The sequence below is a fragment of the Trematomus bernacchii genome, unplaced genomic scaffold (genome assembly GCF_902827165.1).
Source record: "Trematomus bernacchii unplaced genomic scaffold, fTreBer1.1, whole genome shotgun sequence".
In the NCBI taxonomy this organism is placed as follows: domain Eukaryota; kingdom Metazoa; phylum Chordata; class Actinopteri; order Perciformes; family Nototheniidae; genus Trematomus; species Trematomus bernacchii.
In genome coordinates this window covers 15,599,842-15,614,612 of record NW_022987648.1, presented here as the reverse complement: position 1 = coordinate 15,614,612, position 14,771 = coordinate 15,599,842, and the positions used below count along the sequence as shown (strand labels likewise).

Here is a 14,771-nt window from a genome sequence, read left to right as displayed (position 1 = left end):
AAGGTGCCTGTGATTGATATGATATGACCATCTAGTTATATTTTAACAACTCATAGAAATAAAATAAAATAGTAACAGTTCCAGTTCCATTGGAATTTCAAAATGAAGGCGTATGTTTCCACTTTAAATCAATGCTCTTGGCTCATTGATCATCATCTATATATTGATCTAGATTGACGGATAGTAACACCATTACATTTTGTGCTAGTGACTCATGTGTACTTTTTGTAGTGAATTGTATTATCTAGATTAGAACACAGGTTGAACATGTTTCTTTTAAACATCCGTTCCTGCCTCTTTTTCATGAACAGAGCCGCTTTATGTAACGTGATGTACATTTGAGCACCCGGCTGGTCTGTGTATGTTACTATGGCAACATGTTGATATGTCTCATCATCTTATCAGTCACTTTCTTCCTCTCTCTTCATCTCTTTACATATCTATTTGTTTCTTAAGTGACATTTAATAGAAAGGATAAACAGGTCATAGGTCAGATGTTTACAAATCAAGTATCGGAGAAAATGTTCAGTGTCTCTGGAGAGAGTTGAGCTTTTCCCATCTAAGAGCAGAGGGTCATTGTCCCAGTGTTCCCAGTGTTCCCAGTCCAAACAGAACACAGCCTGTGGTATTTAACCTCGCTTCGCTCTGCTTACATAATCCCTGTCCTGGAGGAAGAAACTGCCAAGATCTGTCTTTTACACACACACACACACACACACACACACACACACACACACACACACACACACACACACACACACACACACACCACACACACACACACACACACACACACACACACACACACACACACACACACACACACACACACACACACACACACACACACACACACACACACACACACACACACACACACACACACACACACACACACACACACACACACACACACCCCGAGCCAAAAATGCTGTACAGTAACTGCCTATAGGCTTTAGCGCTTTCCTTCCAACTTCCCCTGCATACTCCCTCTTACAAACTATGACACTTTGAATACACACACACACACACACACCAAATCATTCTCCAACCTCAAGTCCAGAACTGTAAAGCTTGACAAATTCTGCGTAAAAACTTAAAGCAGCCTAACAACACACACACACACATATGCCTAAAATGATTTAAATACATACTGAACAAAATAAAACAATACCTTGTTTATTTCAAACTACAATAGGAAACCACTTCCATACCCCATGGCTACATGCATATGCCAATAAAAATATGCACACACACACACATAGCATTCATTTGAAAATAAAATACAGCGACACACACACTGACACACACACACAGAGCCAGGAGTGGATGTTTGGTCACAGACGTCAGAGTGGAAAGCTGATCACAGTTGTACTGCAGCCATGAACACTGAGGATCAGACTGTGTCCCGAAATAACCTGATGTGTTCTTATCTGACCCCCATAAATTAATGCAGCACGCATTTATGACGAATATCACATTCATCCTCGGTGGAAAATAACATTATTCCTGCAGTCACAAAGTGTTATGAGTCATACTCATTAGAGAGAGGGTATGGTGGCCATATGGCTGTCCATGAAAACTTCAATCACATTGCAGTAATGTTCATATTCCTGTTACTAATATGGATATTATATATGCTTAGTATGTTTGTGTTAGTGTCATTTCAAGCCTATTTTAACCACCTCACTATTAGCCAATTAACTGTATTTATGGATTTTAAATTGTTTCAAGATTTACTTTCAATGACTCAATACCGTGATAACATTTTCCTTTTCATGTGATCTTGTTTTTTGCAGTCTTTAGTGCTCTTTTCTTGACGTAATAAATGTAGTTAGTTAATGAAAGACATTCAAACTGCTGTAAGGTCCAATTACCCTGACATTTTACAGAAAACCCCTTCAGGAGGGACTGAACCTCAGAAAGTTCATTCAGGCCTACGAGGGAAGTAGAAAGAAGAGTGGAAAAGAATGATTCCTCAAAGATCCATAAACACTGCCGGTGATAAATTGAAGTTGAGAGCTGTGAGAATGAACAGCAGGTCGATGAAGAGGGAGACCTGTTTTTGCTGCCATGTTTCCAAATTCTCTTCAGATGTGTGTGTATCTGTCATGTGTCTGCGTATGTGTGTGTGTGTGTGTGTGTGTGTGTGTGTGTGTGTGTGTGTGTGTGTGTGTGTGTGTGTGTGTGTGTGTGTGTTGATCTCTTGTCTCTACTATAGCCAAGACTCTGTTTCCTGCCAAGTCTAAAGTGGGTGGTGGGTGAATTTCAACATCTCAGCATTGCACCGAAAGATGAGGAGGTGGAGGACTGAGGAGGCATTTCTGCAACAAGACAGGAAGGAGCTGTAACGTATTACCACTCAGACACACACCTGCACTGCCTGACACCTGGAGAAACCACAGTGTGTTTCCACAAAACTATGTCCCCCAAGAGAACCGTTCCAATTATTCAAGCACATCACCAGTGGAACTTCAGCTGTAACTACAACCGACACACGCATTACGTAGAAGCTCCTGGAGGAGACAGCTGAATAAAACTACCTACAGTCACAGAATATGACTTGTAACACCTTTTTCCTACACTGTAGAAGACTGTTTAAGGCAGCTATGGGTAATTTTACACTGTGACAGTCTCATATGGCAGCAGGGGGGGAGGGGGGACTCTGTTTTTTGTCTGAATGGTGCTGGTTTCATCAGCCAGCCAGAAAAGTGTAATGTGATGCCAAGTGCAGAAGAGAAAGGGAAGAAGTACTCTATTAATCCCTCTTGGGGAAATTCAATTATTTCACTCTGTTTGTTATTTATTACACATTCACAGGAAATACACACAAATGTATTGGGAAGATGCCGGAGTGACGGAGCTGCCACATAGTCGTGCTTGAAGCAATTGGGGGTTAAATACAGCATTTTCCATATAATTGTATCCCAACGGAACAACCCCGCCAGGCCAAAACATTTTTTTTTTTTTAAATGCCAAAATAAAGCCATTTCCATTGCAATGTTTCCCCTGTATTCATTCTGCAGGAAGCACTGCCATGTTACAATGGACAGGGCGATTGTCTGTAGTTACTTCACATTAACAACAGTACAGTTGAATGTCCATTATCTAAACTGCTAAAGTCAGTTGAACAAGTGACTTGTTTTCACACTTCACAATTTCCTCGTTTCAGCTAACTAAACAAGTTTCATGGCCGATTACATTATCTGTTTTCATAATAAATGCAAATGTGAATAGTTCAGCGGACCAACACACATCGATGTATATTTACAGTGACCTCCTTCCTGCTGCTCTCCTCTCCCAGCGGAGCTACACTGTGAGCAACGATTTTTCACACATATATATTTATTAGGGATGTCCCGATCACCTTTTTTTGCTCCCGATCCGATTCCGATCATTTGATTTTGACAATCTGCCGATACCGATTTTTTCCCGATCCGATCTTTATGCAATGCATTAAGAGAAAAAAAAGGTAACAGATAACGGCTGGTCATCCAACGCGATGAATTCAGCTATCTTGGCTGTTATTTTTTTGGCCTTTTCACGGTTCTGGGGCAGTTTCTCTTTCCTTTTAAAAGTCTCTGAAAGTGTCGGTTGTTTCAGTGCCGTTACCTGAGTGGCCGCTGTGTACTCGTCGTGTTGTTGTTGGTGTTTGTATTAGATTGGTCGTGTTGTACGTAGCTCTGTTCTTTCCACCACGCGGAACCTCCGCCTTGCAAACATTGCATCTGGCTGTTACACTGCCTTCGCTTTCAATGTTATAATACTTCCAAACTCCTGACATTTTCTCTGTCCCGACTCCCGAGGCACCAGCTGAATGTAGCCTCTTGTTAGCTTACTGCTACTATTAGACACTGCGCCCACTCTGTTGCCAGATTTGAGAGAAATAAGCAACCAGGTCTATGAAAACAAGCCCAAAAGAAGCAACACATACATGATGTTGTGTAATTTTAAACCAAAACTAAGGCCTCAGGATGACTTTAAGACGTGAACATGGTCATTTTTGTTTTGTAACATTAAATTAAAAAAAAAAAATTTATAAAAAAAATAAATAAAAAAAAATTCCCGATCCCCGATTTTTTTCTCCCGATTCAGATCTTTTGAAAATCACGTGATCGGCTCCGATCCCCGATCACGTGATCGGATCGGGACATCTCTAATATTTATACATACATGTTCTTTAAGTGTGCAGTAATGAGTTGTACTTCTACCCAGCTGACAGATAACCCTGTTCTGCCATTGACCGTTTTCTCGCAGCTCAAATCCCTCGCCAAATCTAGGGCACGTTTACTTCAGTCCTGGAGGGTTTAATTCATCTCTTGTTCAGAAAGGTTACAGTAAAACATGAAGCTGAGTTTGTATCTAAGCCTAAACATAGACTAGGACCCTGAGAATATGCACAGAAATCCAATCCCTATCTTTAGGTGAGCTTTGTCAAGGCTTAAGCTACAAACTTCTGTACTGTGTTGGAAAGAGTGGAAGGATATAGGTGTGTAGTTTGTTGTGTTGCAAATGAGCTTCTCATCGCTCCAGAGCTTTTACAAACATTGTTTGTAGTATACAGTGCCATTTCTAAAATGCATTTGGCTAGAGAATATTGGGTTAAAATAAAGATTAGTGCTGCTGTGTTGTATTTATGACTATCACTGATGATCATAAAGTCGCTAAGGAGCCTATTTTGTCTAGTGGGCTATGATTAAATTGGCATGCAGTTTCAAAACTATTCATATGTAAGTTTAAATGAAAACTATACATATGAAGTTATTATGAAGTAGTTGCTTGACACACATAACGCAGCATTTAAGCATCTTGTTGTCTTAGAAATTGCTTATTTAAAACATTTGTTTTAGCATGTGACACTTACAGTAGTCACACTGAACGACAGTTGTACATTTTTTGTGTGAGGAACAATACAATTAGTGTGATGCGCTGTTTCTGTAGTGTGAATGGATATTAAACTACATGTTCTTTTCTCTTTTACAATAAACCACATAGTGTTTAATATGCACCATTAGAGACAAAGAAATACCTATTGTGTGTTTTGTATTCCTCTTGGAAAGTACTGATGTTATGTTGCAGCGGCCCTATAACTGTCTGTGTGGCCGTTGGAACTGACGTGATGTTATGAATGTTTTCAGTGACCAATCATTTTATAAAATTCATGGCACATGGACAAGGGATGCTTTCCTTGCATACAAAATATCCAACTGATATGTGTTCTATTGGGAATAGTTAGAAAGAACTGCCAATAATAGATTTAGAAAACGTAATTTGCGTTGTGACTACCCATCCTGATGTTGTCATTGCATGTTCATGGTGCCATTTTTCCATTTCAACCCAATAATATGCCACCATTACTCTGTCAGAAATGTATTGGTTTGACCAGTAGAGTGACATCTCACCCTAATCTCCATAGTAACAATAGGACCGGGAGTGAGGGGGTTAACCCTTAACCTGATGTGTATGTGCCCATGTGTGTATTTGTGCAACTGGGGGATGGGATTGATGGGATTCCACCCATACACCCGTGGGAATGGCAGTCAAGCTCCAAAGCTTGTTTAGGCTTTAACACCCATTACACATCCACCCTCCAAACCACACACACACACACACACACACACACACACACACACACACACACACACACACACACACACACACACACACACACACACACACACACACACACACACACACACACACACACACACACACACACACACACACACACACACACACACACACACACACTATCTCATAACACCACCACCCGAGCTATAAGCTGCCCTCGCCCGCCACCCTGCCTCCATCCATCAATCCATCATCTGACCCAGCTCCTTCCATCTTCCTGTCTGTATCAGCAGGATGGTGACAGGGCCGAGGAAGGGACTGATGCAACGTGACATCACCGGCAATCAGGTCAACATGAACACAAGTAGTGGGGCATCACTGATATGTAAAGGAAGTAGTAGGGACATGCTACCTGGTCAGAAGACTGCAGGATTTAGAGTAGTACGATATTTAGAGTGGCTCATCTCCTGATTCTGATTTCAAGATCAGCTTAAATAGCAAGCAAGTCATTTCATCCATTGGTTTCTTGGCAATTATTCCACAACTTGCATTGCTCAGATCCAGTTTTACCACACGCGGATATTACCAGGCTTTAAAATAAGTAAAACAAAACAAAACATTTTATTGGTAATCTTATTTGGCTGCCAGGAAACTATTGGACTTTGGATCATTTATCTTTTATTGAATAGTTTAGTACCACCCTATATTTCAATGAAGAGTCAAAATAAATGCACTTGCAGAAGCTTTTCTAGGCAGATAAAAGAAAAGAAAAGAATTCTGGAGGAAACTTTAACACAGTACATTTTTGGTAAGAAACCGGTTTAGACTACAAAATGTACCTGTGGGCAGCTTTATTGCAAACCATCCGAAATCCATTTGGTGTCTTGTGTCTACTAGGGAAACAGTTCATTGGTAAACAAAAACACAAGCATGGAAATATATGAATGTGTACTGCTGTATATGTTTGCATACACAAACTTGCACACACACACACACACACATGCAGCACAACAGCATAATCCCCAAGAGCTCCCAGGAGATGCTAGTCGTCTAGTTTTAACTACTGCTTAAATGTCAGCGCGGGCATTTGTGTGTGTGTGTGTGTAGAGGGAAGCTTCATTATGTGGTAACACTGAAATTAATTACGTTTTCTTCACACAAACATCAGAGAAAAAGCAAAAAGGAGATGTGAAAGAATGAGTAAAGAGCGACAGAGGAAATGTGTGTGTGTGTGTATTTAATAATCTAGGTTGGACAGGCAAAAAAGGGAGATTTCTTTCTCTCTCACGCACACAGCCACAAACCATTCATCTTCTCAAGACTATCTCTCTGGACATATGTCTAACTCTTTGCGTGTGTGTGTGTGTGTGTGTGTGTGTGTGTGTGTGTGTGTGTGTGTGTGTGTGTGTGTGTGTGGTGTGTGTGTGTGTGTGTGTGTGTGTGTGTGTGTGTGTGTGTGTGTGTGTGTGTGTGTGTGTGTGTGTGTGTGTGTGTGTTTGGGCATACAATGTCAGGCCTTCGTTCAGTATTTATGAAGTGAGGAGGGTAATGTCGAGGTAATGACTGAGAGCTTGTTGTTTACTGTCACAGATCTAATGAATGTGCATGCACGTCCTTGTGTGAGCGTGCGTGTGTGTGTGTTTGTGTGAGAGGAGAGACACAGCAAAAATGAGGCTTTCTCACTCTGTGTTATTGTAGAAGTGTGGGAGATATCCAGATTAACTATGAATGGAGCTACAGACCGTGTATGCATTTCTAGTGAGTTTTAGAGTGAACATGTTGGTCTATACTGTAGTACTTCTTCAAAGGACCGCTGTTAGACTTGGTTTAAGGGTTGAGGTAAGGCATTGTGCCTGTGTGTGTGTGTGTGTGTGTGTGTGTGTGTGTGTGTGTGTGTGTGTGTGTGTGTGTGTGTGTGTGAGAGAGGATTATGTGGGCTTCCACAAAGGAAATAGTCTGTTACCAATCCCTGTAATGATCCTTTTAGCCTGTGTCTTTTGTGTCATATTGTACTAAGGACACACACACACGCAGACATTGGAATGACAGGGCAAAGCAACGTCTCGCTCCAGAGATCAAAGCATGGGGCATCGTTGATGTTATATACGTTACTGTGGCAACCTCGGGCGTCACCACAGCAACCCCAGGTAAATACAGGTAAGAGGGAACATCAAGAGTTGGGGTCATTATGGGACACTGCTTTGTATGAGAACTGGACTGGAGGGGTTCAAACAGTCAATGGTTATAGGTTTATGGTAGGTTTAATGCTGTTTGCTTTGTAAAGTGTTAGATTATTGATTATTGTCTACATTGGGTGTTTAACAAGAATTGATTTAGATGTTTCATTTGAATTGACAGAGCTCTGCAGTCTTATCACAGCGATGAGTATCCGAAGATAACACCATTCTGGCTAGTTATCTGGATTCTTGTTTCTGCATGAACGTTAAAATGATCAAAACACACATTGTTTAATACTTTCAGCACAGAGCAAAACTGATACTTTCCCAGACAGAAAGCTTTTTGCATACCAAGCAGAAACCCGGGTCAGTCCCTTAAGTGCAAAAGAGGGACCACGCAATCAATTAGGCTCCATTCTCAAAGAACAATACACTCCTTCAGGACGTATACCTGCCAAGGCAGACCAGCAAAGGCCAGTCAAAATTCATGAATTAATGAGAGTCTTCCACCAGTGTAGCTGCTGGGTACAGTTTTAATAACATTGTAATGCCTCATGTGCAGACTTAAGTATTCGCCTATTCCAAAACGTTTCCAATTTTCTGACAACTTATCAAATTAAACCAAATCAAAGCAAAAGGCTCATTCTGTATTGTGGGGAAATTAGACCATTGTACTGGTTTTGCTCCGTATTTGTTACATTTGTCCAATGCGTTGATATGGCAAGAAACGACGGAGCGAAGAACAATGACTTTGAAGAGTTTTTCTAGTTAGCATGCTAGAAAGCACTTACAGATTATGTACATCCTAAATGGGTGCCTAACTCTCCAAAGATGTTATGTCAATGATAGAATAGTTGGTGATTGAGTCGATTCATTCAGCAGAATACGTACAATTATAGACGAACAGGGCACAAAGCAGATTTCTGTCGAATAAGATACAAGTATTTGATCAGAAAAAAAGGAAACACGTTTTAAAATGCTTTATCTTGCAAGGTTGAGAAGTACTTTTCCAGCTAATAACTTGGTCTAAGGTCCATGGAACAACATTTCCAAATTCTATTGAAGTCTGGTTACACATTTTTTGGGATCACAAGATAAAAACAAACAAACAGAAAAGCTGAAAGCATGACCTCCTTGGCAACAGCTACAAGAGCAGTCACCATAGCTACAGGAAGTGTGCAGTATCTGCTGCTGTGATGTTACTAAAGACCTTAAAAAACCTGGATTATGATCACATCGTTTACCTGTGTAATGTCAGGAAATCATATCCACTCTCCTCTACCATGACAAATGACTTGCATTCGGATGAAGTTTCAACATTCTGTTTTTATGCTCATATGCCATGAATCTGAATGAGGATTTGGATCTAAAACAGAGTATTGATCAGCAGTAGTGCAATTAAAATAATAAGTGGGTGTATTATAATATTACAAAATGTGTCATTACAGAGCCTTGTTATGAATTTAAGCAACACCATTTGATATACTAATATACAGAATACACTGATACTGGTTCCTGATGAGCATATTGTCTTAACTCAGAAAAAGAAACACGATATGTCTCATAAACATGTATTCCAGCGCTATTATTCAGAGTACATGACACTGCTACATTGTTGAAACACCTCTTCTGTTTGCATACTGTAGTCTAGGTGTCTTCGCACTGCTGTCTGTGAACGGGGGAACAAGTGGCGAGTCATCTCTGCAACAGCTGATAAACAACACTGCAGCTGAGGGACGAGCTGAGGCGCTGCCAGACTCATCAGCTGCTAAACAGGCGCAACATTTCTGCTTTGTGGGTAAAAAGAGCAACCACCAAGAGGACAAGATCTACCAAATCAAACAAGACATTTTTCAGCCAAATTACATCACAACCTGTTTAGTTTTATCCTTCTAAGTCTTGTGTTTTGAATGTTTTCTTCTGTTATCAAACAGGCCCCAATTCAATTCGATTCCTCAAGGCTTTTCCACATTTTTGGGATCTTCATGCACTGTGGAGGCATGCAACAACAATTGTTTCTTCAAGAATTCGAAGTAGCACAGAGTCAGGTTTATAAAAAAAAGGTTATTAAAGGGGTTAAGAATTCCTTTAACTTCACACAGAGCTAGGCAAAAAAAAGGAAATGATCAGCCTTGATAAACTCTTATTGGTCGAAGCACAACGTCGGCAACACAGGCACAAAGAACACAAACAGCTGACTCAGCACTTCGGGCTGTTCTGCTATTTCCATAGCAACCCATTAATTCTCATCTACAACCCTCAACACCTGATGGAGAGTGTTTGTGTTTGACCCGTGTGACTCATTCAGTTACAACGGATGGTGTGTGTGTGTGTGGCGGTACTGCATTAGTGTGTCACTCAAAGTCAGATTGAACTCCCTTTGCGAGACCCCTGCTCTTTGAGTGCAGGGGGCTGCACTTACAAAGGCACACACACACACACACACACACACACACACACACACACACACACACACACACACACACACACACACACACACACACACACACACACACACACACACACACACACACACACACACACACACACACAGTTAGAAGAGATTAATTCACACTTTCATCACCAAGCCATGGTCCCAAGGGGGGCTAGAGGAGACTTGGGCAAAGTGTCTGCAGGGGTTATACATGTAGGTGTGTGTGTGTGTGTGTGTGTGTGTGTGTGTGTGTGTGTGTGTGTGTGTGTGTGTGTGTGTGTGTGTGTGTGTGTGTGTGTGTGTGTGTGTGTGTGCAGTTAAAATGCTCTCCCTATACGGGTCATAAAACCAACACAGCCTGGCCACGGTACAGACGATGTGCAATGTGTATATTTCTGCGTGTGTGTGAATGTGCATGCTACTACATTTCCCTCTCTGTAGGTCAACTCTTCAGCCATACAACTTCCCCAAATGTCCCTTATTTCATAAAACATTACAATCTCCAATATAACCTGGCTCAAGTCTTTCAATTAAGATGCTTCTTAGCCTCTTTAGAAAGAGCATTTCTCAAAATGCATCACGGTCGCACTATGGGGACCGGTAAAGTTTATTGAGTGAATTGAAATGGAGTGTTAAGTATTAGAGGAAATGTCAATGAGGGTTTGGATTCCTGTTCATCGCCATAAATGAGTGACTGCTCACTGCTGCTGCACTTCATCACACCATTGCGCTCCGCTGCTTCAATCAATGGCCAGTCTGCCTGATCGTTTCTGTTGTACTGAGGAGGGGTGTGTGCAGGCTGATTGCAACGCCTTTGTTACCCCGGTGGTTCAGTGCATCCCTCATATTGGAAACATCACTAAACTCAGAGAAAAAGCTGCTGGATGGGAAACATGAACACACCTGCCCACGACCCTCATGCACACCAACTCTGAGAAATCCCTTTGTGTTTAGGAGTAATCACACAACAAAAGCTCACCTTAGACAAATACAGTAAATCTGTCTTTACAAGTCACAACATGAAGTTTTGACGATAGAAAACTTGTATTTTTTCAAAGGCAAACGAGTAAAAGCTGGGAGTGAGGTGAGGTCATGCCTTTTGCTTCTTGTTATCTGCAAATGCATTTATTTTTTCAAATTACCATATCTGTTAATCATGATAAACTGCTGTCAATATAGATTGCTAATGGAATATGTTGGGATTTATTGCCGAAATACGATATTTTGTCATTTTATAAAATATGCCTTTATTTTCACTGATATTGTGATGCTTAATCAACTAATCAAATTGATTAAAATAAAAATGATTGCCTACTTATGTATGTTGATAATTAAAAAACACGCTTTTTCCGACTCTACATCATGTTGACTGCATATATTCATTTGTTTTATATCATAATGAACTGAATATACAGTATATTAGGTTTCACACTGACAAAACAAGACATTTAAAGACATCACCTGGGACATTTTTCACTATCTAAATCCTGTTTTGGACCAAAGGATAATCTAGAAATATAATATGCAAATGATTAATAATGGAAATAAATGTTAGTTGCAGCGCTACATCTGTATATGCACCAGTTGGTGTGAATTATGCAACACTTAGTTGGAATGACATAGAAAGAAAAATTATTATCTGCCCTCAAATAAAACCTTTGAACAGTTTCTCATAATACATTTTTAAGAAATGTGAAAAGTTGTTAACTGCAGCTCTAGATTTGCACCTCATTATGTTGAAGCTTCTAGGAAATGAAAGTGCAATAAAACTGGGGTTTTCTATCTCACCACGACTGCTTGCCGTTTTTCAAGATTTGTGGGTAAGATCTTGGAAACCAATTGGAGGCGAGATGACAAGCAACATATCTTGCAGAACAGTGCTGATGCCATCACATTTTCTGTCTAATTGCCACATTACAGCCACATTCTTCAACACGCCTCACATCACAGCCACCAGACAATGCATATGAACTGCATCGCAAGCAAACAAGGCTCTCCATTCCTCTTCACTGAGCTTGGGTTATGAAACCTCTCACTGCTGCAGCCTATAGGCAAGTGTTCTTCACCAGGACTATGGCAACAGAGACAGGTGTCCCTCTTTTGTCCACTTAGTTCAGCTTAATTATACCTCAGTTACATCACAGGACAGACACCCTCATTAAGACAAAGTAGTGCCACATCAGGGAATATTACAGGTGATAACTCAGCCAAACAATCAATAGAGAACAGTACATCAGTCAATAGATGGTTGTGCAGTGCACTGCTGTTTTCTTCATTCTTTCTCCATGTTCCATAACTTGGTATCAGCCACCAAGTGTGTTCCTCATCACAGTTATGAAACAATCTATACGGAAATCAGACTCAATGCATGAATATTCAGCATAGACTCAATATTCACATCTATCTATACAACAGCAGTGTATCTGTGCAGGCAGCATGCTGTAGCTACACCCTGTTCCCCTGCAAACAGCAGAGATAAACAATAGGGAATTGGTCTGAACTAGTGCCCTCAAAATCTTCTTCCAACAGCGCCTGGTGCTATACTGGGCAGCAGGGAACAAATCCTGAAGTTGTTATTGGGTTTTTTGCATGCTGAATTGAAAAAAGTACCACTGACTTCTACTGTGTTTTCGTGAATAAACAACGATTCATGTAACGGTAAAACATGTAAACATCGTTTGTTGCTCTTAATTGAGAGACACTTGCACATATGGATGGTGGGAAAGTAACCTACCTTAACAGCGGAGCTCCTGACGGCTACAGGCAGCTCTCTGATCGCACTGCCCGGGGGAGAAGCGCATATCCCGACTGCGTACCCCTGCAGCGAGCCCCCGGCCAGGGACAGCCTCGCTCCTACTCCTCCGTTGCCTCGCTGCTGCGGCCGCTGCTTAATACCGTCCAGCAGGCGAACTAGGAGGATATTCGCTGGCAGGTCGTCCACCCTGCAGTCCACCAGGATGCGGCACTCCGGGCAGCGGAGCTCGTTCCTGGAGCTCAGAATGTTTTCCAGGCAGCGGCGGCAGAAGGTGTGCTGGCACGGCAGCACCTTGGCCGTGGTGTCCAGGCGCTCCAGGCACACCGAACACTCCAGCAGATCCAGCAGAGACGAAGACTCGTCCATGTCGGCGGAGAGGGTGAGCATCTGGGCTTTAGAGTCCGTGGAGACGCCGCGACGACTGGCTCGTGTACCGGAGAGAAGAACCGGGGGCTGGGAACATGCTGGGAGGCGACGGACGCCCCGCGACAGAGTCCTCGCGCCGAGCAGTTTACCGCTGTGGTGTGAATGTTCTCCTCTGGTCCGTACCTTGCTCCGTCTCCCTCAACGTGTTTGTGTTTCTCTCTTCCTCCCTCTGTGTCTCCCCCTCTCTCCAGCAGCTGTGCAGAAAGCGGTGAGGTCACGCTCTCATCATCATCATCCGCGCGCCGATCAGAACTGCAGCGCGCGCTCACGCACTAGAAACAGATTGATACAGACTGAGAGAGAGAGAGAGAGAGAGAGAGAGAGAGAGAGAGAGAGAGAGAGAGAGAGAGAGAGAGAGAGAGAGAGAGAGAGAGGTGTACAGCAGGTCAGTTTTTCTCTTCTCACACCTTCACAGTCACACTGACTGGTTAAAACATAAACACACACACACTTAAACCGGAGAGAATGTTGAAAGGTTTTTTGTCACCTGCTCACAAAGCCAAGCTTATATGTAGCCTCAGTCAAACTCAATACAGTTGGGCGTCAATTCACAAAACTGTCAGCCAAGCTATAGGCGCAAAGTATTGTCACTGGCAATACTTCTATGAGAGATGTTGCCCAAGTTTGAGCATGAGGGAACAGATTTCAAACCAAGAAGATTGTTTTGCTTAGTTGTGTTTTGCTTCCTTTTAATATATTTTAAACTTAAACTGTAGCAGTGCTCACCCTGTCATAGCCATTTGACAGGCGAAGAGATCTCTTCCATTACCTCAGGAACGACATTCAGCTGGAAATCAAGAACATTTGGTTTCTGGCGACATCTAGTGGTTAACATCTGCTGATCTTTTAGTTTTTTACCTGGTTCAAACAATTTAAATCTCAAAAAGTTATCATTTTAACGTGAAATGTTCTGTAATTTCCCGTAATATAAACTATAACGCCAATCAGACTCAACACTGGTATTCCTGGAATGGTTGTGAATGGACACAACATGAAGGAAACACTTAACAAAAGTAAATAACCTTTCTCGAAACTGAAGGGATTGATATTAATATTGTAGTAAAGTGAAGCAATATTGAACAAAATATGCTAATATAAAGTAGGATAAAGTACAGTGTAATGTGAAGGGGGGGGGGGGGGGGGGTAATATGGACAACAACTGTCAGAAGGGGCAGTGCCTAAAACTGTGTGAATTGGGTTGTAATTCACAGAAACAATAGCAGCCCTAATGTATTTGAAGAGGACAGGCAGGCTAAACAAAAAAGGGTTATTGTTATATATTCTAAGATGTGTGTGTGTGTGTGTGTGTGTGTGTTGTGTGTGTGTGTGTGTGTGTGTGTGTGTGGGTGTGTGTGTGTGTGTGTGTGTGTGTGTGTGTGTGTGTGTGTGTTTCTCAGCCATGACTGCT

At 41.8% G+C, this 14,771-nt stretch overlaps 1 protein-coding gene across 1 annotated transcript in view; it reads right to left on the bottom strand.

The window, feature by feature from the left end:
- Positions 1-13,531, bottom strand: part of LOC117485795 (E3 ubiquitin-protein ligase SH3RF3-like) — a 97,189-nt gene extending 83,658 nt beyond the window's left edge. Inside the window, 1 exon segment of the mRNA XM_034134496.1 lies at positions 12,917-13,531. Within this exon segment, the coding sequence (XP_033990387.1) occupies positions 12,917-13,324 (408 nt within the window). The 5' untranslated portion in view covers positions 13,325-13,531.
- Positions 13,532-14,771: the final 1,240 nt, after the last annotated feature.